Source organism: Podarcis vaucheri (genome assembly GCF_965113315.1).
Source record: "Podarcis vaucheri genome assembly, chromosome: 13".
Classification (NCBI taxonomy): domain Eukaryota; kingdom Metazoa; phylum Chordata; class Lepidosauria; order Squamata; family Lacertidae; genus Podarcis; species Podarcis vaucheri.
This window is the reverse complement of record NC_138751.1, coordinates 26,746,844-26,773,048: the sequence shown is the minus strand read 5'-3', so window position 1 is coordinate 26,773,048 and position 26,205 is coordinate 26,746,844. Positions and strand designations below refer to the sequence as shown.

The 26,205-nt window shown below is 42.4% G+C and overlaps 3 protein-coding genes and 1 pseudogene across 4 annotated transcripts in view; 3 read left to right on the top strand and 1 right to left on the bottom strand.

The window, feature by feature from the left end:
- The window catches only part of LOC309516597 (vomeronasal type-2 receptor 26-like), a gene marked incomplete at both ends in the record, with an annotated part of 367,451 nt that overhangs the window by 286,994 nt on the left and 54,252 nt on the right, over positions 1-26,205 (top strand). The window lies entirely within an intron of this gene.
- On the top strand, positions 25-20,965 carry LOC309517289 (olfactory receptor 6B1-like; the record flags this gene model as incomplete). Its single annotated transcript, XM_082196430.1, has 2 exons — positions 25-274; positions 20,203-20,965. The coding sequence occupies 2 exons, from the start codon at positions 25-27 to the stop codon at positions 20,895-20,897; spliced, it is 945 nt and encodes a 314-aa protein (XP_082052556.1). The 3' UTR covers positions 20,898-20,965.
- LOC309517239 (olfactory receptor 6F1-like) lies at positions 7,218-8,181 on the top strand (annotated as a pseudogene). Its single transcript has one exon. The product of its transcript is annotated as an olfactory receptor 6F1-like (transcript).
- LOC309517507 (olfactory receptor 8I2-like) lies at positions 11,403-14,402 on the bottom strand (the record flags this gene model as incomplete). Its single annotated transcript, XM_082196736.1, has 2 exons — positions 11,403-12,350; positions 14,385-14,402. The coding sequence occupies 2 exons, from the start codon at positions 14,400-14,402 to the stop codon at positions 11,403-11,405; spliced, it is 966 nt and encodes a 321-aa protein (XP_082052862.1).

Below are 26,205 nucleotides of genomic sequence, written 5' to 3'. Positions count from 1 at the left end.
CTATGATACCAGCAAGCATTTGAGATGCAACTGGCAAACTGGACACAAGTGAATGAATTCATCCTGGTTGGTTTTCCTGGAGATCTGAGGCTGCAGCTCTTGTTATTCACCATTTTTCTGGTTGCCTACACACTGACAATAATGGAGAATGTGGTGATCATTGCCTTAATCTGGATGAACATCAATCTTCATAAGCCTATGTATCTCTTCCTGAGTAATCTTTCTTTCCTGGAGATCTGGTATGTCTCCGTCACGGTCCCCAAAATGCTTGCTGGCTTTGTGGCAGAAAAGAGGGAAATCTCTTTCATAGGTTGCATGGCTCAGCTGTACTTCTTCCTGGCTTTGGCATGCACTGAGTGTGTCCTTCTAACTGTTATGGCTTATGATCGCTATGTTGCCATCTGCAACCCATTGCGCTATCCAGCTATTATGAGTCAAAACTTATGCATTCGTCTAGCAGCTGGTTCCTGGTTGAGTGGCATTTTCATTGCCATGGGGAAGATCATCTTCATCTCACGCCTGAGCTACTGTGGACCCAACGTTATCAACCACTTCTTCTGTGATGTTTCCCCACTTCTCAACTTGGCCTGCACTGATATGTCATTGGCTGAGCTCATTGATTTCCTTCTTGCCTTACTCATTCTCATTGGCCCACTCTCTGTAACAATCACCTCTTACATCTGCATCATCTCCACAATTCTCCACATACCTTCAGCCAAAGGGAAGCACAAAGCCTTTTCCACCTGTGCTTCACACCTTCTGGTAGTCACAATTTTCTATTCTACCACTATTTTCATCTATGCCCGGCCAAGAGCCCTCACCTCCTTTTATGCCAACAAGCTGGTGTCTGTTGTCTACACCGTCCTCACACCACTTCTCAATCCAGTCATCTACTGCCTGAGGAATCAGGAATTCAAAGATGCCTTCAGAAAATCAGTGCATGGACCTTCATCAATGAGAATGGGCTAATATCTACATCTGAAGTGCATCTGAAGGGCATATGTTTACTTGCACGGCGCTTCAAATGAGGACTTCAGACAGGGTTATATTTATTAAAATATAACAAGGAAGACATGCCCCAAACCAAACAGCAGTGTGGGCAAGGAAAACATGTGCTGGTAGGCAGAAAGTCATGTGCCTTTGGCACTTAACATCTGTGCTCAGAAAACTGCACTGGTTGACAGTCTGCTACTGGATCAACTTCAGGCTGTTACTATAAGTACATAAACTGCATTGAGTTTTTCTACAATGGAGCAGTGTATATTTATAATGAAATAAATAGGAAGAATGTCCTTAATACTTTGGGACTAGTTTACCTGCTAGATTGCTTTACCCCATAGATGTACACTTTACCACTTCAAGCTGCAGAACTGGCAATATTTAAAGTGTCACATATAGTCATTCAGCACTTGTAAGAAATTAATCTTTAGGTATGGCAGCAACCAAACAATGAAACTCCCTATCTACTGACATCAGGCAGCCCCTTCCACTGTATTATTTTCCATGGTGGCTAAAAACATTTTTTATTTGGCAAACCTATTCAGACATGTAGAATCTATCAGGTATTTTAATCTGCCTTTAGTTTATGGTTCATTTAAAATATTTTTAAAATATATTTAATACTTGAATACCTTCCCCTAGTGGTTGTCAGTAGTCCAGTGCCTTTGAAAACATTAGTCAGAGCACACGGGGTGACCTTTGTTTACAGCTGCATAATTTAAAGGACTAATGGCATACTTTTCTTTGTTTGTCTTAGAATAAACACTGAAAATTTGTGGACCTGTAGGCTACCAAATGGTGAGGCCAATTTGGATCTCCTTTGCCTACTAATCTGTTCATTCTTCCACATCCTAAAAAGTGCATGGAACAATTTTCCACCTCTATGTTAGGTAAACAAGAATTATGATCTAGGCTATTGGCAGGAGAGAAAGAGAGAGAATATGTAAATAATTGATTTTTATTAAACATATCCCAAAGGTTATCTAATACTCGGAGATATAGATTAGGTCTTCTGTGTGTGTGAAGTGACTCTTGAAATAGCAGCACCAAACAACATAAAGCTGTTTCTCAGGCTGTACAGTTTCCCGTCTTATGTTTTTTGCGGGATAACATGGTGCAGGAAATTTTAGGCACAAGGATAGATGAGATAAGAAGGGCAAAGATGTAAGTGGTTAAGTTATGAATTGCCTCTTGAAAACTCATTCCTTTAAATGAAAGGATTTAGTATCATTGTTTCATTTGGCAATAATCTATATTAGTTTGCCATTTTCATAGGATTTCATTCTACTAATTAGCCTGAATAGTATTGATGCCTCCTGGATAACTGGCAGCTTGTGTGAGCCCTGTGGATTACCCTTCATTCAGGTGAATACATATCTTATTGATGAATTTACCATATATTCTTATATCATCTTTTTACAATGTCTGTGTATCTGTCTATCTAATAAATCCTTAGAACTAAACAGATGTAGATATGTAGATTGGTAGATATAGGTGTCTGTGTTTCTATGTGTGTGTGCATGCATTAATATGTACACATTAATACAAAGAGTTACAGCAATATATATATAGTGGTGCCTCGCAAGACGAAATTAATTCGTTCCGTGAGTTTTTCGTCTAGCAAATTTTTCGTCTTGCGAAGCACGGTGTCGGAAAAGTTTTGGAAAAGCTTCAAAAATCACCAAAAACCTCAAAAAAGGCTACCACACCGCGTTCTATGAGTTGCTCCTCGAAGGCAAGTCGCAACTGTATTAACAGTGTTAAGAAAAAGGAAACAAACTTGCAAAAAACGCAAGATGTTTTCGTCTTGCGAAGCAAGCCCATAGGGAAATTCGTCTTGCGAAGCAACTCAAAAAACGCAAAACCCTTTCGTCTAGCGAGTTTTTCGTCTTGCGAGGCATTCGTCTTGCGGGGCACCACTGTGTATACACACACACACACACACACACACACACACCGTATTTTTCGCCCTATAGGGCGTACCGGCCCATAGGACGCACCTAGGTTTTTTTTTGGGGGGGGAATAAATAAAAAAAAAATATTTCCCCCCACCAGCCACGGGGCTGGGGCTGGGGCGGGGGAAGCCTGAGCTTTCCCTGACCCCAGCTCCCATCACTCTGCCGGCCGCAAGCCTTGCGAGGCCGGCGGGACCTCCCGCTGGGTGCACAAGGCTTGTGGACAACTGCCCGAAGCACGAGGCGTGCTCTGCAGCGCGCCCCATGCTTCAGGCAGCAGGCTGCCGCCCCAAGCCTTGCACGCCCGGCGGGACCTCCCACTCTCAGAGCTTGCGGGGCTGGGGGTGGGGGAAGCCCGAGCTTCCCCCGACCCTAGCCCCCAGAACAGGTCCGGGAGCAATGGCAAGGTTGCGCAACCTCGCCATCGCTCCTGGAGCTTACTTGCAGGGCTGGGGGCGGGGGAAGCCCAAGCTTCCCCTGACCCCAGTCCCCAGAACAGGCTGTTGCCCGCAAGCCTTGCGAGCCCGGCGGGAACTCCCACCGGGCTCGCAAGGCTTGCGGACATATGCACGAAGCACGGGGCACGCTCCGGAGTGCGCCCCATGCTTCGGGCTGCAGGTTGCTGCCTGCAAGCCTTGGCAGCCCAGCGGGCACTCCTGCCGGGCTCCCAAGGCTTGCTGATAGCTTCCTGAAGCCTGGAGAGCGAGAGGGGTCGGTGCGCACTGACGCCTCTCGCTCTCCAGGCTTCAGCGAAAGCCTGCATTCGCCCCATAGGATGCACACACATTTCCCCTTCATTTTTGGAGGGGGGAAAGTGTGTCCTATAGGGCGAAAAATACGGCATATATATTGGTATATCGGTATATATCAATATGATCAGATATTTGGAGCACCTTTTCTACACTGAAATGATGGGTTTTGTTTTGCTGACAAATATAAAAGTGGGGAGATTGATAGAAATTAGAAAACTACAGGTTGCATCCTGTGCTAGTCCTATTCAGAGTAGATTTATTGATGCTGATGTACATGACTAACTTAGGTTAATCCATTTCAGTGACTCTGCTGCGTGCATAACTTACTGAGACACAACCTACAGATCAGCGTGGACAGAGTGGGTATGGATACATTTAACTTCCTGTAATACATAATGAACGTAGAGTAGTCACTGCCACTGAGTATGAATAGCGTTTATAGGATTGAATCATATGTCAATTTCCCTGGATTTAAACCCCTTTGAATTCAATGACACTTATGAGCAAACTTGCATATAATTGTGTTGTTAGAACTATTTCCCTGAAATGATTATTACAACCTTCTTTAGCTCTTCATTATTCCCTGGGGCATTTGGCTCACCACTGCTTCAGACAGAATATTGAGTGGAATAGATTATATTTTAGTATAATCAAGGAATGCATAATTGCATTCTTACTTTGTAATCATAGAATGCTACCTGGTAAGTTTTCTGGGATAGCCAACAATTTGGGCTAATGGAAATTGTAGTTCCACAACCTCAGAAGGTATCCCTTATATTCAATGAAGAAGGAATAAAACAGGAAGAGTGCATAGCTCAGTGGTACAGTACTGTCTCTTCAGGCAGATGCCCCATTATTTTTAATCCCTTTCCATTCTGGGAAGTTAAAATGATCAGGTAGCAGATGATAGGAGACATCTGAAGGCAGCCCTATTTCTAACCCAGAAATAGTGCTTCAGGTTAAGAACTTTGCTTCAGGATGAGAACAGAAATCGGGCTCCCGTGGCGCAGCAGCAGTAGGAGGCCCCATTAGCTAAAGTGGTGCTTCAGGTTAAGAACAGTTTCAGGTTAAGTACCGACCTCCGGAACGAATTAAGTACTTAACATGAGGTACTACTGTATTTTTTATCTTTTGTTGGAAGCCACCCAGAGTGGCTGGGGAAACCCAGCCAGATGGGCGGGGTATATTATTATTATTATTATTATTATTATTATTATTATTATTATTATTATTATTATTATTGTCATCATCTCTGCCTGAGGCTCTGGAAGCCATAACCAGTCATAATAGGCACTGTAGCTACTTCTGATATGTGCTCATGAATCCTCTTTTAAATAATCCCATTCTTCTTAAAGAAAGAAGACAACATCTGTGTAACTGTTTTTGTGTGGAAATATGTAGGTGAAAATAACATTTGTTGAATATATCGCTGAACAGATCTTTCTTTACTTGGGATGCAGCTTTCAAAAAATGCACAGGTCATTAATTCTTGGATGGGTAATTGCGTGTCGAGGTCCCCAGGGCCACCCCAATAACTCACACATCACACAGAATTTTTTGTTTAAGATTTTTGGCATAATTTTGGCCACAACTTTATTGAAATACAAATTTGCGAGTGGTTGCTTACACATTGGTTGCGACTATCTGCCCCCACCATGGGGGACAGACTGACATTCCGCACGATGCGAAAGTCAGAATAGGGGAATACACTTGGGGGTAACGCAGAGCAGGGAACCTGCCCTCACCCCAAATGCAACCAGGAGCTCATTGCTATGACCCGAGCCCCCTTGACAGAGTGGACAAGCAATAGTTAGCCCCCAATTCCTTTAACGGAATCCCTTGCAGCAGCAGCATTAGAGGGGCAGGCACAGCCAATCCATGCCCCTCAACCAACCAAGCCATAAACCAATGCCTAACCGCAGCCTTACAAGTTGTGACGATTTGCTATGCAGTAGGCAAAAAACAAATGGCCCCAGCCAATCAGCCAGATGGACGAAATTCCTACCGGGCCCCTGCCCCAAGAGCAGACGACCCCATGACAGGCATAGTAAGGTCAAAGTGAACAACCCTAATTCTAGGGAGGGTGGGACGGGCAATCCGATGCATGGTTGAAAAAAGGAAGCCCTAGCCTCGTGCAAGGAGTTTTAGCATTTCTGGCTATCAATCAACAAATGGCAACATTAACTTCTTCCCAACAACAAGGGAAGCCCCAATCACACCAGTGGCCAACGAACAATTAGCCCGTCCCCAACTTTGGAGTGTCCTGGCGGCCCCCACCGCAACATGTGCTCTCCATGAAGGAGAACACGCTTTCCCACATGACATGTGTCAGAGCTGCTCCCAGATCCTAGCTCACAGAGGATCACGCTAGCCAGCGATCATTAAGTAAAAGTCTTTATTGAGTTACAGTATCCAATCTCAAGCTGCTGCGTGCAACTCTACGTCTTATGCGTTAGATCGGCGAAGCTCCGTCTGAGTCTCCGCCCCTTGTACACCAACTTAATATCCTAGCCCTGCTCCACCTTTTCCGCCTGACTGTTCTCCTCTGGGTCCCTCTGCCCCCCGGGGTCTCTTCCTTCCGGGATTCTTCTGACGCCGACCCCCCGGACCCTCCTGTCTCCTTGTGCCGGGCTTTAGGACCTGGCTCCCTTTCCGGGCTGCCTACTGCGTCTCTTTCCTGTGCATTTGAACTTGGCGCGCGCGCCCAACCTTCCACTTTCCGTCTGACCGTTTCTTCGCTCCCCGATGGAGGTGTGGCCACTCCTGACTCGTGCCCTCCCCCCTGTTGTGAGCCGCCAGCGCTTGATCCCTGGCGCCCTTCCTCTTCCCTGCTCTCTGGCGGTGACGCTGGTCCCGATTTCCAACTGCTCCCCTCTGAGTCCCCTCTGGCTCTATCTTCCTGGGGTGTCCCCCTAGGCTCCCCCCTTGCCCTGGCCACTGGTGCTCCTTTCTGTGAATCTTCTGATTCACTGGAAAGACTCGGAGATCTCGGGTCGTCGTCATCACTCATCTTTTCTTCTGCCTCCTCCCCCTCGCTCTCTGTTTCCTCCCTTGCCCTTGCCTCTGCTCCTGAACCCCTGACAACATGGAAAAAGATTTGAATAAACAGAGTAGACCCATTGCAATTAATGGTGTTAAGTTAGTCATATCCATACAGCCTGCCAAGACTGGGGAAATACCTGCACATGTACTCTTGCAGGAATTTGCCATGATCTAGAGTTGGCAATCATGTTCATCATGGATGCCCTTATGTTACATTAGTTTTTCCCATCAACTACATGAAGTATAAAGTGTAGATGGATGTACATTCCTCAACATTTAGGGATATAGATAGAGAAGTATGGAAGGATACATTTGGTTCTCCATCCCTGTTCATCACATTCATCACATTTCTGACATTCCTAATAACAAATGTAAATAAATGTTCTTAAATATAGCACATTAATCTTTCCCCTTTTTGTTCCCTTTTTGTTCCTTCTCCACAACTTTGCTAACCAGAGAGAATGCCGACATGGAATCTTCTAACAGGAGTGTGGTAAAGGCGTTTGTCATCTTGGGGTTCTCAGCTTCTCCACAGCTTTCCACAGCTTTTCACCCTAGCCTTGGCCACCTATGTTCTCACTATTACTGCCAACATCGTCATCATCTTAGTCATTAAGGCAAACCCAAAACTGCAGTGACCCATGTACTACTTCCTAGGCAACTTCTCCTTCATGGAGATCTGGTATACCACCTCCACTGTGCCGAAGATGCTGGAAAGTTTCCTGGCTGGTGGGAGTACAATCACTGTGGCGGGTTGCATTGCCCAGCTCTATCTTTTCTTCGCCTTGGGCTCCACTGAATGCTTCCTCCTGGCTACTATGGCTTATGACTGCTACTTGGCCATCTGCCGTCCTCTTCATTATCCAGCTCTTATGACTCTGCAAGTAACTACATGGCTGGTGACAGCAGCCTGGGTGGGTGGATTTCTAGCTCCTTTGCTCCCCATTGTCCTCATCTCCCAGCTCTCATTCTGTGAGCCTAAGGAGATTCACCATTTCTTTTGTGACGCTGGGCCCCTGTTGAGGCGCTCATGTGGCAATGCCTTTGTCAGCTCTACCCTAGTCACAGTTCTGGCCTCCTTTGTCATCCTCAGCACCTGCTTGCTCACCATGGTATCCTATACCTTTATAATCTCAACCATACTTAGGATCCCCTCAGCCAGTGGGAGACAAAAGGCCTTTTCCACCTGTGGTTCACACCTTACTGTGGTGGTGATTTACTATGCCACAGTTATCTTCATATATACAAGACCCATTTCCCCTTCTCCTTCTAAGCTAGACACAGTGGCATCAGTTTTTTATGCAGTAGTCACCCCACTGCTCAATCCAATGATTTATAGCTTAAGGAATAAGGAGGTAAAGGATGCTTTGAAGAAGTTGAGGAAGCGGGTCTTTGTTAAAAATATTGGAGCTATGATCATGGTTTGCTGGTAGAAAAGACAATATGTGGGCAAAATGCTCATTAGCTCTGATGTGCCAAACAGCGGTGGAGCAAGCCGATTGGGTGCCTGGGGTGGCGCATGTGCCCTGTGCCCAGGGCCAGGGCCAGCCATCCGTGGGGATGGGGTAAGCTGGGGCAGGATGCTCCATGGGGCCTCTGAGGAGTCTGCCTGCCTCCTCCCACTTAGCTGCCCTATAGCTGAGGGGGAGGCGGTTGGTGGACCATTTGGGGCAGAGCATTTGTCACCCCCCTCAGTGGTGATATCCGGGGCAAACCACCCCCTTCCTCCACCCCGGTGCCAAAATCTCTCTTTCTCCTCCCTCCTTTATTCTCTTATTCTCCCTTATTCCCCCCCCTTCCCTAAAAGGCTTAAAATGATTCCCTTGCTCCAACCACAGGAAGTGTAGTTTGGTGGTAACTACACCAAACTTTGCAGTTTGCAGTTGGATGAATCTGTCAAAATTTGGTTTCTCGCAATTTCTCCTTTTTACAGTCATAGTCCAATTCACCCAATTTCTGCCCCCATTTGTCTTTCATTTTTAAATTCTCATGAAAATTCTTACATTTTTTGCACACTTTTCTCCGCATATGCAAATTTTTGTACAAAGTTTTGCCTAGCTTTTTTGCAAGCAGTTTTCATTTCACAGAATGCAATTTTGTTTGCTATTTTCACTTCTGTACACTTCTTTTGCCTGCATTTTTTGATTTTTTGTACATGTTCTCAGCTGCATCACAAACTTTGTGAAGTGCAACTTTCAAAGAACATGTATTTCTTGGTTCATGTATTGATTTAGGAAGTGCAAATTTGGTAATGGAAATTAATTTCTCTCCCACATCAGCTCAGAAATCCCAGAATCCCTTATGGAAAGACTTGACAGAGTGATATAAACCCTATATATTATATATGCCTATAATGGAACTAAACCTTTCTTCATACACACCTTTTTGATTGTCACCCATACAGTGGTACCTCAGGTTAAGTACTTAATTCGTTCCGGAGGTCCGTACTTAACCTGAAACTGTTCTTAACCTGAAGCACCACTTTAGCTAATGGGGCCTTCTGCTGCTGCCGCACCGCCGGAGCACGATTTCTGTTCTCATCCTGAAGCAAAGTGCTTAACCTGAAGCACTATTTCTGGGTTAGCAGAGTCTGTAACCTGAAGCGTATGTAACCTGAAGCATATGTAATCCGAGGTACCACTGTATTTAAATATGTGCCTAATTGCTGTGTGTAATGCAATTTATTTTAATCATTAACATTTTTTGTGTGTAATAACTAAAGTTCTTTGTTCTTATTTTAAAAGGAAGTATGTATTTATTTAAAGGTGTTACAATATCTTGGTGGAGTTTACTTTCCCCACACTGTGTTAAATAAAGTTTTTACAAAGTGTTGGTTGTACAACAAATTTGAATCAAGAATAATTGTCTACTTCCTAGGATTTCTTGCAAGCTTAGAATGTTTTCAGCCCCAGGTTCATTGAGCATTAGAGAAATTCATAGCTAGAGATACATGGGTCTGAAAGACACTTACATAGGGTTACAGAGCATTCGAATCCTAATGCATTTATACAAAATCACATTGTTATACTTTCAGCACTTTGAGTTTTTAAGACTAACCACATAGCTCAATGATTTTATGGAATTCAAATATGAGCTGATGTCAATTTAAGTCCATTGTAAGTTGTCCAAATTTCTGAGACTTTTATCCTGTACCAGGATGCATTCTGAATTCTTCTTTGCAATCTAATTCCAGTTGAAAGCTGTTCTGAAGATAAGAACATAAGAGGAGCTATGCTACATTAGAACAAAGGTCTATCTACTGGAGTATCTTGTTCCTACAGTAGTTGACCCATAGGAAACCTGCACAGTTGTTTGTTTGTTTTTAATGCTTGATATCCACTGTGTATAAACTATAATAACTAGTGGCAATTCAAAGGACTTTTTATCTATCTATTTAGCTACATAAAAATGGGTTCTATTTGCTGGGGATCATGAGCAAGAAGGTATGGTGCTCTCCAGATGTTGTGGTCTACAACTTTCCCCAAAACATTTGATGCAACGTGGTGCAAAAAAATGATATAACATTGGCTCTCCCTACCACAGGCATTTGGTTAGCCACTGTGAGAACAGATGATTGGGCTTGATGACCTTTGGTCTGATCCCATTTGGCTGTTATAGCCTTTAGAAAGTGTGTTAACATATAAGTGCCAATGTATTTTTAATTTTTACATAGCTCTGGATTAAAATTAATTTTCAAACATTCCATCCACATTCTGACAGAATCTGGATAAAAGTATTGTACAGAATGAGTTGGTTTCAGATTTAACCATGCTTAGAGCAGAAACATTGAAATCAATGTGACTTAGGTTGATGATAACTTATGTCATATTGATTTCAATACAACTATCGTATCAATTAATCTAGTATTCATGAAGTACATATTTGCCATGATTTGGAATTTAGATATGTGTGTTAATTAGACATATATACAATGGTAATGAGGGACGCGGGTGGCGCTGTGGGCTAAAGCCTCAGCGCCTAGGGCTTGCCGATCGAAAGGTCGGCGGTTCGAATCCCCGCGGCGGGGTGCGCTCCCGCTGCTCGGTCCCAGCGCCTGCCCACCTAGCAGTTCGAAAGCACCCCCGGGGGCAAGTAGATAAATAGGTACCGCTTACCAGCGGGAAGGTAAACGGCGTTCCGTGTGCGGCTCTGGCTCGCCAGAGCAGCGTTGTCACGCTGGCCACGTGACCCGGAAGTGTCTTCGGACAGCGCTGGCCCCCGGCCAATAGATGTGAGATGGGCGCACAAACCCCAGAATCTGTCAAGACTGGCCCGTTCGGGCAGGGGTACCTTTACCTTTTACAATGGTAATAAAAGTTACAACATATAGTTGAGCTTGAATGAATAATTTATACGAGGGATAGCCGGGTGGTGTCCTCCAAATATTGTTAGACTCCAAAGAACAATAGTCTTAGTTATTGTTAACGTAGCAGGGAAGATGTGAGTTGTAGTCTAGCAACATCTGGAAGAAATTGTGTTGCCTACTCTGGTTCAAAGAGACAAAATTCAAAGAAAATCAAATCCTATGATGTGTTTCATTATTTCAATATCCATCACATTTTATTTCTCATTATTTATACAGTCAATTAAAAGAAGAACTTGTTTCTGTGTTTGTATTTTTACATATCTAGTCCTACTTAGATAATTTGGTTTTCTAAGTTCTAAGGGACAACATGCATGTCTGGCCCAGTTTTCCCAATGCCACCTTAACCTCCTTGTTCCTTAAACTGTATATGAGGGGATTGATCATTGGTGTAAGGATCGTGTAGAAAGTAGAGAGCACTTTGGTTAAGCCTCTCAGTTTGGGGTCATCCGGGAGGACATAAACAATCATTAAGGACCCATAGAAAATGGTGACTACAATAAGATGAGAGGAGCAAGTAGAAAATGCCTTTTGCCTCCCAGATGTTGTGGAAATCCTCAAAATGGCTGAGATTATGCAAATGTAAGATGTTATGGTCAACATAAATAAAGGGAAAGTGAATAAGGAAGATAACATAAGGGCTATCGCCATAATTAATGAAGTGTCAGTACAGGCCAACTTACTGAGAGGTATAAAATCACAAAAGAAATGGTCAATTCCGTTGAAACCACAGAAAGTTAATTGTGTCATCCATATGACTACCACAGAGACAGAGAAACAACCACTTATCCAGGATGCTGCTGCTAAAGAGATACAGACCTTGCTGTTCATATGAAATGAGTATTGCAGTGGTTTGCAAATTGCTAAATACCGATCATATGACATCACAGATAAGAGACATGTCTCTGCAGTCACCAGAAAACCAAATAAATATAATTGTATAAAGCAGCCAGAAAAGGAAATGGTTCTATTCTCTGTTAGGAAACTGACTAGCATTCTGGGCAGAATAGTTGAGGTATAGAAAATCTCCAAACAGGACAAATTCCCTAGGAAGAAATACATGGGCGTATGAAGCTGTCTATCATTCACAACTAACACAACATTGAGAAGGTTCCCCATTAAGGTTAAAATGTAGATGCTCAGAAATATCAAGAAGAACAGAATCTGTAGTTCAGGATGATGTCCAAATCCCAGGAGGATGAATTCTGTGATGGCAGTTTGATTTATTGAGGTGGCTACCTAAGAGGAAAATAGCAATGGAAAGACCATCATGGCAGCTATGGTATTCTTAAGAGGAAAATGTAATAATGACACACACTTGATAAACAAATTAACAATCTGCTTAACCTTTATATTGTTCAGAGCTCTTTACACATTTTATTTCAGTGTGAATTGATAAGATAAATGGAGCTAGGCAAAATGGTAGCTATCGTTTGGCATGCATGAACCAAGGCACTTTCTGAATGGAGCGATTGATCCATGAATCACAAATAGGGATAAGCTCAAGGACAAAATCAGTTTTGGGCCTAGTTCACCACCAAATAAGACTGAAGTCTTTTCCATCCCATTTCTGTGCAGGTTTTAAGGATCAGTTCACATATATCCATACGCCAAATTTCCTCTTTTTTGGTCTTCAAAATATGGCAACCCTTCATAAAAATCTACACCTTTTATGTAAGAATTCCAAGGGTGGCAAAACACGAGGTGATCCAAGCTGAGTTGTATTTTTTAAAATGCTTCCAGCTGCTTAATAGCAACTAGGTAGTGTGCAGTTTCCTTTTCACAATGCACATCGAACTTAGCTCATCTTTCCCCACCCATCCCATAAATCTTTGTTTTAAATTTAAATACCAGAATAATGTGAAAATAAATGTTGGGATGGATTGAGGCACATTTGTATATTCCTACTAATCACATGTCATTATTCTTGTGTGCAATTTTATGTACGTATTTTATGTACAATTTACATGCTTTGACATATAGTTTATTCTTAGAGTCTTAGGAGTAATTGAACATAAAATACATAAAATGTACATATGATACATAAAAATTCCATGTGAGATTGATAACACGTCATCAGTACTCATTGCTCCCCATGGGACTTGCTGCACTGATTTCAAAATGTGCAGAGGCAGGAGCCCTGTGAGTGACTAACTGCGCTTATGCAAATGAAATTACATTATTTAAAGAAGACAGTCAACCTTCAGACCAGCTCATGTGCAAATGCATAATAAAGTTCTAATTCAACCTGATCCCTGGACATATTTTTTCTGCTGGATGCACTCTGGAGTTAAAATTGCATAGTGTTATCTAGGCAGTGAGAGATTTTACTTTCTTGGGCTCCATGATCACTGTAGATGGTGACAGCAGCCACGTAATTAAAAGATGCCTGCTTCTTGGGAGAAAAGCAATGACAAACCTAGACAGCATCTTAAAAAGTAGAGACATCACCTTGCCAACAAAGGTCCGCATAGTAAAAGCTATGGTTTTACCAGTAGTTATGTATGGAAGTGAGAGCTGGACCATAAAGAAGGCTGATCGCCGAAGAATTGATGCTTTTGAATTATGATGCTGGAGGAGACTCTTGAGAGTCCCATGGACTGCAAGAAGATCAAACCTATCCATTCTTAAGGAAATCAGCCCTGAGTGATCACTGGAAGGACAGATCCTGAAGCTGAGGCTCCAATACTTTGGCCACCTCATGAGAAGAGAAGACTCCATGGAAAAGAGCCTGATGTTGGGAAAGATGGAGGGCACAAGGAGAAGGGGACGACAGAGGACGAGATGGTTGGATAGTGTTCTCGAAGCTACCAGCATGAGTTTGACCAAACTGCAGGAGGCAGTGGAAGACAGAAGTGCCTGGCGTGCTCTGGTCCATGGGGTCACGAAGAGTCGGACATGACTAAATGACTAAACAACAAAAACATCTAGGTATGGAACACTGCATTGCAACAGGGCATTGGACTAAATAGCCTAGCTTACTACATACAGTACCCATGGTATAACAATCACTTACACATGGTTACTCATTTATATTTATGTCTCAAATGAAACTGAATTAAAACGATTAAAAATCCTGTGGGAATAACTGATTTTGGTAGAAGATTGAGAAGATCTAGTAGATAATCAGATGCAAGGGCTACCAACTGCAGTTCCTCTGCATAACTGCAAACAATGATCTAACAATCTGAAAAGGATTTGACCATTGGTGTAAGATATGTATTCCAATGACTATAGCCTGGGATATTGTGTCCTACGTTTCTGTATACTTACCGCATCCACTGACACCATAATCCACTGTGTCTCTCAGCAACATGGCAATGCTCTGAAATAAATAGAACTACATCTAACAACTTCATAAGGGTTTTATTTTCTACAACGTGGCACTTTCTCTCAAGAGATTATTATTATTTTGTTCTCTTGGGCATTCCTTATGATATGACCTGGGGAATCAGCGGAGCTCTTATTATCTGGCGCTTCCCTACCATGATATGAAGGGAGCATATGGCCCCATTTAATGAAAGCAAGAGTTAGTGATGAGTAGGACCAAAGATCAGACACTTGCCCAATAATTAACCCTGTTGCTATTGGAAGTTCAGGGAAGTTTTTAATGTGTGACATTTTAATGTATTTTTAATCTCTGTTGGAAGCTGCCCAGAGTGGCTGGGGAAACCCAGCCAGATGGGCGGGGTACAAATAAATTATTATTATTATTATTATTATTATTATTATTATTATTATCATCATCATCATCATCATCATCATCATCATCAACAGATGCCAGAGCAGAGAACTCTGAAAGACAGACAATGTGAGAATAATTGTAGCCTCTTTCTCTTTTGGATGAGACCTTGTCATATATATAATTAAACGAGACATGACCTTTAGAATTTGGGACTGAATTAGTAAATCCCCCTCATCTTTATCCCATAGCTAAAAATAACGATCAGAAAACCATTCTGTGCATTAGAAGCCAACTCAGGATAAAAGACAAAATTCTAGGGAAACCAGACACACCAGTGAGAAAACTTTATAATAACTGCCTGGAGTGGTTTGAATGATGGCATATGACCTTTTTAAAAGCTTCTGAGTCAGGTTTGCTTTCTGGTCTGATGTTGTCAATTGCCAAATTGTCAAGTTGAAGCCATTTCACCTGAGCAGTCATCTTTTCAATTGCACAATCAGCTCTTAACAACAACAACAACAACAACCCTACCCCTATGGCCTTTCAGTTAAACTGATGCTCTTTAATAGTCTATGAACCATCAAGTTTTTCCCCAAAACAACCCACAAATATTTGAGTCCCAACAACTAGGGGCTGGGGGAGAGAAAGTCCGCTTACCCTTTATGGTGGGCAGCGTTGCAGCTGGGCATCAGGTCCCGCAGTGATCCAGCTGGGGGTGTAGACTAACACCCTCCTCGTAGCCATCTGGCTGTGTTGTTGGCACTGGGCGGGGCCCTGCCCATGGGCAGCCCTGCTGTCCAATCATCGCTGGTGGGAGGAATGGCCGCAGCAAACTTAAAACATGACATGGCCAGGGGACTGTCCTCTCATGCCCTTCGCCAAATCATACTAATGAAAAATCCCTCAGTAACAATAGCTTGAGCTGTACAAATCAAGAAGTGTACAGTGGTTCCTCGGGTTACATACGCTTCAGGTTGCATATGCTTCAGGTTACACACTCTGCCAACCTAGAAATAGTGCTTCAGGTTAAGAACTTTACTTCAGGATAAGAACAGAAATCAGGCTCTGGCGGTGCGGCGGCAGCAGGAGGCCCCATTAGCTAAAGTGGTTCTTCAGGTTAAGAACAGTTTCAGGTTAAGTACGGACCTCCGGAACGAATTAAGTACTTAACCCAAGGTACCACTGTACACTCTTTCACACAAACACTTGTACTTGGGTAGAGACAGTTTATAGTTGTGTGCATTGTAACACGTCATCATCTTAGTATTTATTTAGATGAGATTTAGGTAGGTGTTCACAATCAATTTCCACACTGTGCTTGAATCTAGTATAGTGGTACCTTGGTTTATGAACAGCTTGGATTAAGTACGCTGCAAAGTACGGTGCTTTGGTTTGTGAACTTTACCTTGGAATAAGAACATGTTTCACTTCCTGTTGAGTGTGTTCCATTTGTAAATTGAGTCCCCCGCTGTTATGGGAAAGCACACCTTGGTTTAAGAACGCTTTGGTTTAAGAACGGACTTCTGGAACGGATTGTGTTCATAAACAAAGGTACTACTGTATTATAAAACGAAGTCTTCCAGGAAACCTCCAGACTGTCCTTGACCATATTATATGAATCATACACCCAGTTCCATATCTATCTCGGATCCTGAGGTAGGGGCAGTGATCTTTTATGATGTTTGGATGTCAGCTGCCAGTTTGAATCAAAATGGAGGCCCAAAACTTCACGTTGGCATGACTTCACCATTTTTGAAGTAATGGTTTGGCCACCTATCTACATAACACTTCCAAACTCAGCATGAGGGGTTCCCAGGTGGGAGTGCCGGCCTTCATCAATGTTTGGATGTCAGGTGCCATTTTGAATCAAGACTGTGCACCAAATATGACGTTTCTGCCTGGTTCCCTGTAGCTTTACTTCTTTCAGCTAGAAAGCCCTTGGTGCTGGAACTCAGTGTCTGGGCTGAATGATGGGGTGGAGATTTTCCTACAGGTATACAGGGCTTAGGTCGTTTAGGGCTTTAAAGGTTAGCACCAACACTTGCAATTGTGCTCAGAAACACACTGGGAACCAGTGTAGATCCTTTAGGACCAGTGTTATATGGCCCTGGCAGCTGCTCCCAGTCACCAGTCTAGCTGCTGCATTCTGGATTAGTTGTAGTTTTTGATTCACATTCAAAGGTAGCTCCATATAGAGAGCATTGCAGTAGTCCAAGCAGGAGATATCTAGAGCATGTACCACTCTGGTGAGACAGTGAGCAGACAGGTAAGATCTCAGCCGGTATACCATATGGAGCTGGTAGGCAGCTGCCCTGGACACAGTTGACCTGCACCTCCATGGACAGCTGTGAGTCCAAAAGGACTCCCAGGCTGCACACCTGCTCCTTTAGGGACACAGGCACCCCATTCAGGACAAGGGAATCCCCCAAACCTGCCCTCACCCTGTCCTCCAGAAACAATACTTCTGTCTTGTCGAGATTCAACCTCAATCCATTAGCTGCCATCCATCCTCCAACTGCCTCCAGACACTCACATAAGATATTCACTGCCTTCCCTGGTTCTGATTTAAATGAGAGGTAGAGCTTTAAAAGTGCTTTTAAAGTACCGTAAATACAGACTCTCAAGTCATAGATCTAAATCCATTAAACTATTTATGAACATTTATGAAAATTAGAACTCTACACTTAGCCAAATACAGAAGTGTAGCATATTCACTCTATTGATAATATTAAATGCTCTGAACAAGGGTTAACCTTTATGCCATCATTACTGACTTAAATTAGACTAAACTGGATAATTTAATACCAAGGGAATACTTTAGAGCAAAACCAAGGCAGAAGTTCATTTAAGACTTTGTTGTATCCTTTATCCCCTTTATACACACCTACACCTACACCTACACCCACACCCACACACCAGCTAATTGTGTCAGGTTGGAGAGACTGTCTGCTAACTAATTACACATTAGTAGATGCACTCATTGGTGTGTCTTCAGAAAGCCAAGGGACTTTATTTAAAGGAAAGACATCTACAGTATCTAGCCACTGGAAAAAAAAATACGACAAGCAAGCTGACTGTTACAATTGGGCCATAGACAAAATGAAATAAATGAATTATTAGATTTATTCACAGAGCAAAAAAATTGAAGCCACAACATAGGTACCTATGAAACAATTATGCTTGATTCTGGAACGATTTAAAGCAAATGTGAGTAGAAAACTATCAGACCTTGTGTGTTCGGTGACACACAAATACCAAATGCAATAATGGCCTTATTTATCTAATCAGTCTTGTTGATAAATTGTTTGTTTTTGTGCTTTTTATTTATTGGGGGAACATTAATGGGACTTATTCATTTCAATTTAAAGTATAGGAAACAGATTTAACTTTATTGCTTATTTCTTTGATTTTCTCTCCCTTATCCGCATTCAACTGGAAAACTGTACAAATCAAGTTGTAGTTGTCAGACAGGAGCTCCTGAATTAGAACTTCCATCATCCTTAGCTAGCAAGACTAGTGGTCAGGGATGATAGGAACTGTAGTCCAAAATCAGCTGGAGTCCCAAGGTTGGGAAACACTTCTGTAAGGGGATTTCTTCAGGAGAATAAAGGCTAAGGAGTAAACCCTACACAAATCTGGAGTGGAGTGCCTAAGACAGTTGGATGGCACCTTGTTGTTGCCTTCTGGCAACTCCTGCAGCCAAGCTGGGGTCAAATGTATTGCTCTGCTTTCCTTTGGACCACATCAGTGAGGCCAAGAGAGGGTCTTGTCATTTGCATAGCCCAGGACTTCCAGACATTCCGCCTAGGTTTGCTCTCTGTTGGGGTTAGGGATTCTACCTTTGCTTGGTCAGGCCACTCCATATATACATCACCTATATGACCCCTCACCAACATGGAGCTTTTCCCCTTGCAATATTTCACATCATGCCACCTGTAATTCTGCACAGAAGATTCTCAAAAATTCCATCTTCAGAAAGGCATTATTATTGCAATATAAAACAGGTCAAAACCATTGTACATGTTTTATTTTACTGCCCATTTTACACATTTTAAAATCTGTGATAAATATTTAAACTCCATGCTGAAAGGAAGGTTAAATTGCCCTGACCTTTCCAGGACCTTTTCTTAGAGATGTCACGAAACTATAAGACTTGGGAGGCCCTTTTTAACCTTCTTATTAGTTTTACCTCAAAGAACAGTGGTACCTCAGGTTAAGAACTTAATTTGTTCTGGAGGTCTGTTCTTAACCTGAGGTACCACTTTAGCTAATGGGGCCTCCCGCTGTCGTCCCTCTGCCGGAGCACGATTTCTGTTCTCCTTCTGAAGCAAAGTTCTTAGCCCAAGGTACTATTTCTGGGTTAGCAGAGTCTGTAACCTGAAGCATCTGTTACAGACGTTCAGGTCTGTAACTCGAGGTACCACTGTATGCCCTTTTCTGAACAGATGCTAATTTTATGCTTTGGCTTATATGCTTTAGTATGTCAATAAAGGTGATTGTTATAATGCATGCTGGTATTTCACTGCTGAAGCTTAGGTATTAAGTTATTACTGAAATGTTTGTGCTTAACTCTTTCTCTGAGAGCAATCCTACAGCTCCTCTGCCCACAATGTTGATGACTGAAGGGGGTACTTTGGTGGTGCAGGGGTGCCTCTCCTTTAGTAGAGCAGGAAACTGCTGGTGGAGAACTCGACCATGGTAGGAGCCACTGCGATGCCAAAAGCTACAGCCTCTGCTGGTGGTAGCAAGTGGGAAATCCTGGTATTGGACATTTCAGACTTGGGCAATGGTGGCATTAGATCTGCTTTATCCAAAGCTTGTGGTTACCCTAAGGGACCTGATCCTTGGGCTCCTCAGCTGCATTGACCTGTAGCTGGCACAGAGTAATTGGAGAAAGAACTATTCCATCACCTTCAGGTAAGCTGACAAGGCTTGGGATGCAGTGGTGAATCTGTCATTCCACTCTTCCCTGGTCCCACTTAGGATTGCTCTGTTAATGTAATCAGTGAGAATTCAAAATGCTTAGTTGGCTGTAATGTTCCCTATGTGACTACTACTACTACTAAAATTAATCATTCTTTCTGTTGTATATTTTACTTTACTAAATATCATGATTTGCCATTTTATTCTTTAGGTTTGCATTATTACAGATATATTTGGAGATGAAGAACCAAACTATCATTTCTGAATTCATCCTCCTGGGGTTTCCTGCTGAGCTGGAGATCCAGAGTTTTCTTTTTGTGGTCTTCTTCCTCACTTATATACTAACAGTCATGGAGAACCTCATTATTATCTCTGTAGTAAAAGGCAACCGGAACCTTCACAAGCCCATGTATTTCTTCCTGGGAATCTTGTCTTTCTTAGAAATCTGGTATATCACTGTCACACTTCCAAAACTGCTGTTAGACTTCTGGTCACAGACCAAAGTAATCTCCTTTGAGAGTTGCATGGCACAACTCTACTTCTTTATCTCCCTTATGTGCACTGAGTGTGTCCTCCTAGCAGTCATGGCATATGATCGCTATGTAGCCATATGCAACCCACTTCGTTATCCAGTTATTATGACCCATAGATTATGTTTCCAACTGGGTGTGTTCTCCTGGGTGTGTGGTTTTTCCATCTCCTTGGTCAAGGTCACCTTCATCTCTAGATTGAGTTTTTGTGGGCCTGGGATCATTAATCACTTTTTTTGTGACATCTCCCCTGTACTCAACCTTTCCTGCACTGACATGTCAGTGGCTGAGTTGGTTGATTTCATTTTAGCTTTGGTCATCCTCCTAATCCCATTGTCTGTTACCATTCTGTCCTACCTTTTTATCATCAATTCAATCTTCCGTATCCCCACAACCCAAGGGAAGAAAAAAGCCTTCTCAACTTGTGCTTCACACCTCACTGTGGTCATCATCTTTTTTTCAACAACAGTCTTCATGTACGCTCGACCTAGAAAAATTCATCCCTTTAATCTCAACAAAATAGTGTCCATTTTCTATGCTGTGGTCACGCCAGCTCTCAACCCTCTCATCTATTGTCTGAGAAATAAAGAAGTAAAAGAGACATTGAAGAAAAATCTGGGCAGAAAATGCTGGCTCGGCTCAGAATAATGCTGCCCTTCCAAATCAAGATAGGTGGGATTCTCTAAACCAAGAAGATATAAGTCTGAAGAATTCCATTGTCCAAGGTCAGGAGTCTCTGCCAGTGGGATGGGAAGTAAGTGAAAAGCAACCCAGCCCAATAACCTGGCCACTCCTTTTCTCCTTATTATATGACTACCATTATGGTAAGAATGATGTTGGAGGGAGCTAGTTAGGATGGCCAGAAGAAGGCCTCCAGGGTTTTACATTTATTATCTTGGTAATCCCTATTTCTTGTTGTTCAGAGAAAATAAATAGAAAAAACAAACCATGTCTAGTTGTTTTATAAATTTTATAGAGATCACCAGAAAGAGTTGATTCAGTAACTCTCTTGTGTAACCCCACACTACAGATAAAAAGCAGTTTGCAAAAATATTGGCCTGTCTAAAGTCATCTATTAGCACTGCCATATTTTAAAGAGAAAAAAGAGGACACATTTGTCGACTTCTACTTTTAACTATGAATCGCTATGACGACTCTCATTTACAAACCCATGAAAAACAGGATGTGTTCTGGAAAAAGAAGACATATGGCAGCCCTGAGTCCTGAGCCAAATTGGGCATATACAGAAGGTGAGGCCTCAGGGGTGAGGCCTTGTCATGGGGTAAGGCACCAGGTAGGAAAGAGAGTCAGGCATCAGGTGGGAAAACCATGACCTCTGGTTGCATCTTTTGGGGAAAGAAAGAGCTTGCAGTCAGAGGTAATGGGAGGTCTCAGCCTTTCCATTGAGTTTTCCCATCTGATGCCTGACTCTTCTTCCTGCCCGAGGCCTGCCCCTCAAGGCCTGGTTCAGTGCTGCCCTCAAAGGAGATATTGATGTTGCATGATTCAGGGTGCTCCTTTGTAAGTGGCGTCCCAGGAGAAAAGCTGCTTGCAAAGGAGCATAGAATTAACATCTCCCCTGAACAGGGAGGTGCTCATCCTGCATAGTGCAGTGTGATCATTTGCCTGCTGCTTCCCAGAGGTTGGTAACTGGGTCTGGCTGGTGGACCAGATCCTTAACTTTACTATAGTCTATATGAGTCAGCTTTGAAGGTGGGCACAAGCCCTGGTTTGCACCCCTATTGAGTGTTTTTGTCCAGCTGGAATGCATCACTGAACTCTAATAAAGCTCGTTGTTGTATGGCTGTACACTGTACACAGAACTAGCTGCAAAAATGGGCAGGGGAATGGCTATGACTCTTTGTATTGCAGCCTACATTCCAGCCACGGAAATGCCAAAGGTTTGCACACACACTACAAATCTCCTTGCTCCTTCTAGGTGAGCAAGAAGTTATATCACAGTTTAAGGGCACATTGCAGCCAGAAAAAACATGCATGTAAGGGACTTGGACCTGTGGGAAGTCCCCCCAGGCCTGATGTTCTCTAGTCCTTCATAACTTATATGGAACCTAAGATGTCATGGGCCACCAGTTTCTCTGTGGACCTACCAGTAGGTTTAGGTCAACTATTATGGTCAACAATTAAGGCCCTGATCTGTGTTCCCTCATCTCTGAGGTGCAGGGGATGATGAAACACACAAATAATTTCTCAGTAGCAGGGGTGCCAACTTGACTAAAGTATTGAGGGGGACAGGCAAGCCCTGCCCCACATAATCAATCAAATGACACAGAGCGCGCGCGCGCGCGCACACACACACACACACACACACACTGTGCCATTTGAATGGCAAGCTATGAAACATCTTGCTTCTTCTCTATTAGCTTAAGGATCATCTAAATATTGTTTTATTTCTGATGGTGTTTGAGATGTAACAAGATATGGTTCTCTTTTAATTGTCCATGATTTGTGTTTTGTGATTGTCACTTTATAAATACTCTTTGTTTTGCACTGGCATTGTCAATGTTGCTATCTTTTTTCAAGCAGCTTTGTCTACCTGTACCGAATTGGGGGGGGGGGGAGAAAATAATATAATATAAAATTAATACAGACAAAGCACTTTTTTTCCCTTTTAGCAAAAGCAGCTATATGCATGTAAAGTGTGAGTAGGGTGAGATGTGATTTTTTTCTTCTGCCTTTTTAGCATTATTCTACTGTATTGACTTACATGACTTGTTCTTGTGAACCATCAAGCCCAAATGTCTAACTTAATCCCTAAAGAATTCTTGGCCCCAGTGATTTTGCTTTCAAGTTCCAAGTGAAAGACACTGAAATGACCAAATTGCTCTCTGGTCCCAAAAGTGAAGCTTTAATAGTTTATGAAAAGGACAATGTTGATTTTCAACATAATTCAATTACAGGCTTTGATTATGTATACAGGACACATATCGAGTTGATGCTTAAGTCTAAAATAGTAACTGGAGGGAGTATCAATTGACAAAGTTAGGATTAATAATAAAGAAAACACAAAAGAGTTAACCACAGAATACCCAGGGGTTCAGAGCAGTCAAGTTAGAATAATAAGGCCTTAGTGTATCCACAGAATTTGCAGAGCTTTCTTTGTTCAACAATTAGAAGCAAGCTGTTAATATATCCTTGTAGGAGACTGAATTTGTAGTGTGCTGAAATACAACAAAAGTAAAATACCAAACACACAAGGAAAGCAAGAAAGTGAGCATTAATGAAACTGCTAATATATATGGCCCAGCTTGACCCTTATTAAAAATATGTGACCAAAAAACAATGAGAAATGCATTAAGGGAGAAAATGTTGGACAGAGAGTGGATATCAAAACTTTTAATTCTTCATTTGCAAGCATTGCATAACATTGAACTAAAACATGAAAGATAAAGAAAAATATTTAGCACTACTGTTGTGTGGGAATTCTAAAAAAAAACTAAGAAATTCTGAGATGTATAAATGAATAGTGGTCTCTATAAGAATGCACAGAGTAGGGGAAACAAGCAAGATGAAATTCTGCTCTAAATAAAGGATAGCAGATATGACCTAATGGGCATTACTGAAACCTGCTGGTATGAGACATTATGATTAGAATATAGAAATTGAGTGTAAACTTCTTTTTCTTTTTCTTTTTTGAAGACCAAACAGAAAGGGAGGAGGAGTAGCTGGGGCTTATCTTACTCCAACATCTGGGCCTCTGTGTTCATTCACAGCTTGTTCAGAGGCAGATTTCAGGGGGTGCAACTGGTTCCACTGCATTGAGCACCGACACTAGAGGGTACTGTAGGTCTTTGCAATTATAACATCACAAATTGAGCAGAATAGAAGGCAAAATTTTGGCCTTACACAGAGTGCCACTGAAAATTTAAAAACCAAAGTCCACCACTGATTTGTTCCTTCTGGTTTTACTGTGAATGGGCCTGGGTAGAACGGTCAATATTCTCCTAGTGATTCTTTTATGCTATTAACATGCAGGAAAAGAAAAGAAAAAAGAAAAAAGAAAACCTATACCAGAATATTACAGATCAGTTAATTTTGACATAAAGGAGTGCAGATTTTAGAAACTGGAATTGACAACCTCAGAATTTCGGAAAAAACTATTTCCTTTAAATTCCACATGGAAAATCATCAAAATTATCAGTTATATGCCTGTCCATGGAGTTTTCTTGGCAGGGATATTGGAGTGGCACAAAGTGAGGAGGAATTAAAGAACCTTTTAATGAAGGTGAAAGAGGAGAACGCAAAATATGGTCTGAAGCTCAACTTCAAAAAACCAAAGATCATGGCCACTGGGCCCATCACCTCCTGGCAAATAGAAGGGGAAGAAATAGAGGGAGGGAATGATTTTACTTTCTTGGACTCCATGATCGCTGCAGATGGTGACAGCAGTCACGAAATTAAAAGACGCCTGCTTCTTGGGAGAAAAGCAATGAATAACCTAGACAGCATCTTAAAAAGCAGAGATATTACCTTGCCAACAAAGGTCCGTATAGTTAAAGCTATGGTTTTCCCAGTAGTGATGTGTGGAAGTGAGAGCTGGACCATAAAGAAGGCTGATTGCCGAAGAATTGATGCTTTTGAATTATGGTGCTGGAGGAGACTCTTGAGAGTCCCATGGACTGCAAGAAGATCAAACCTATCCATTCTTAAGGAAATCAGACCTGAGTGCTCACTAGAAGGACAGATCGTGAAGCTGAGGCTCCAATACTTTGGCCACCTCATGAGAAGAGAAGACTCCATGGAAAAGAGCCTGATGTTGGGAAAGATGGAGGGCACAAGGAGAGGGGGACAACAGAGAACGAGATGGTTGGACAGTGTTCTCGAAGCTACCAGCATGAGTTTGACCAAACTGCGGGAGGCAGTGGAAGACAGGAGTGCTTGGCGTGCTCTGGTCCATGGGGTCACGAAGAGTCGGACACGATTAATCGACTAAACAACAACAACATCAGTTATATGACATGAAAGTACATATTGCTGTTTTCCACACTATGTGATTTCTGCTGTGATAATAGTGTCTAGAGCAATCATGTTCTCCATTTAAGAGTATGGAGCCTGGCCCTGGCAAAATCATCATAGGAAGAAATTACTTTGCCAGTCCTCTTCACAATTTCTCTTTTCTGAGAGTATGGCACAAATGCAGGACCTCCCAAACCACTACACATATTGATTGGGACATAGAATGTGTACATAAATGATAGAGGGATGGCCTTCAGATGCAGAAGTATGCAAGAGCCAAAATTTGTGGGTTCATATGAGGCGGGGACTTTAACATTTGCATCTACTATAGTGTCAATGCAGATTAGGACCCAGGAAGTAGCCAATTGCTCACAATGAATGCCCAAGCCATTAAGACTTATCCTGGTCACATATCAAGAGTTTAGGAGCTCTGTTGGTTATTGCTGAGGAGCACTCCCCTCAACCCATATGTAACCAGATAGGATGGATGCAGGCAGTCATCTCAAGGGAGACACATTATTAGTACCCAAGAGCATTCCTGTTTTCATCTGTGATATTTTGGAAGGGATGTAATGATTACATAGTTAGAAAACACACTTGGATTAATGATTTGTGCATTTCCTTTTACCCATGTGTGCAGTCAAACTGGTCCAGCCCATGTTTGTGAATAGGATTTGAGGATATATTAAAGGCCAAGTAATAACAGACTGCTGCTCTTTCATATCAGGAGTGGTGAACCAAAAATAAATTTTGGTGCTTTTTTGTGGGGGTGCTTGTTCTAAGTGCACCGACTTTGAAATAAACTCAACAAGATCATTAAGAAACTCTGCAGCACTGCCATGTAAGTGCATCATAAACAACACTGGGGTAGACATCAAGTGGAAACCATGACTGCAACTAAAGTAAGTGGGGGATATGAATTAATATTGACAATGCAGTCAGGTATTTGCATGATGCATAGTATATTTCTACCACTTACAGT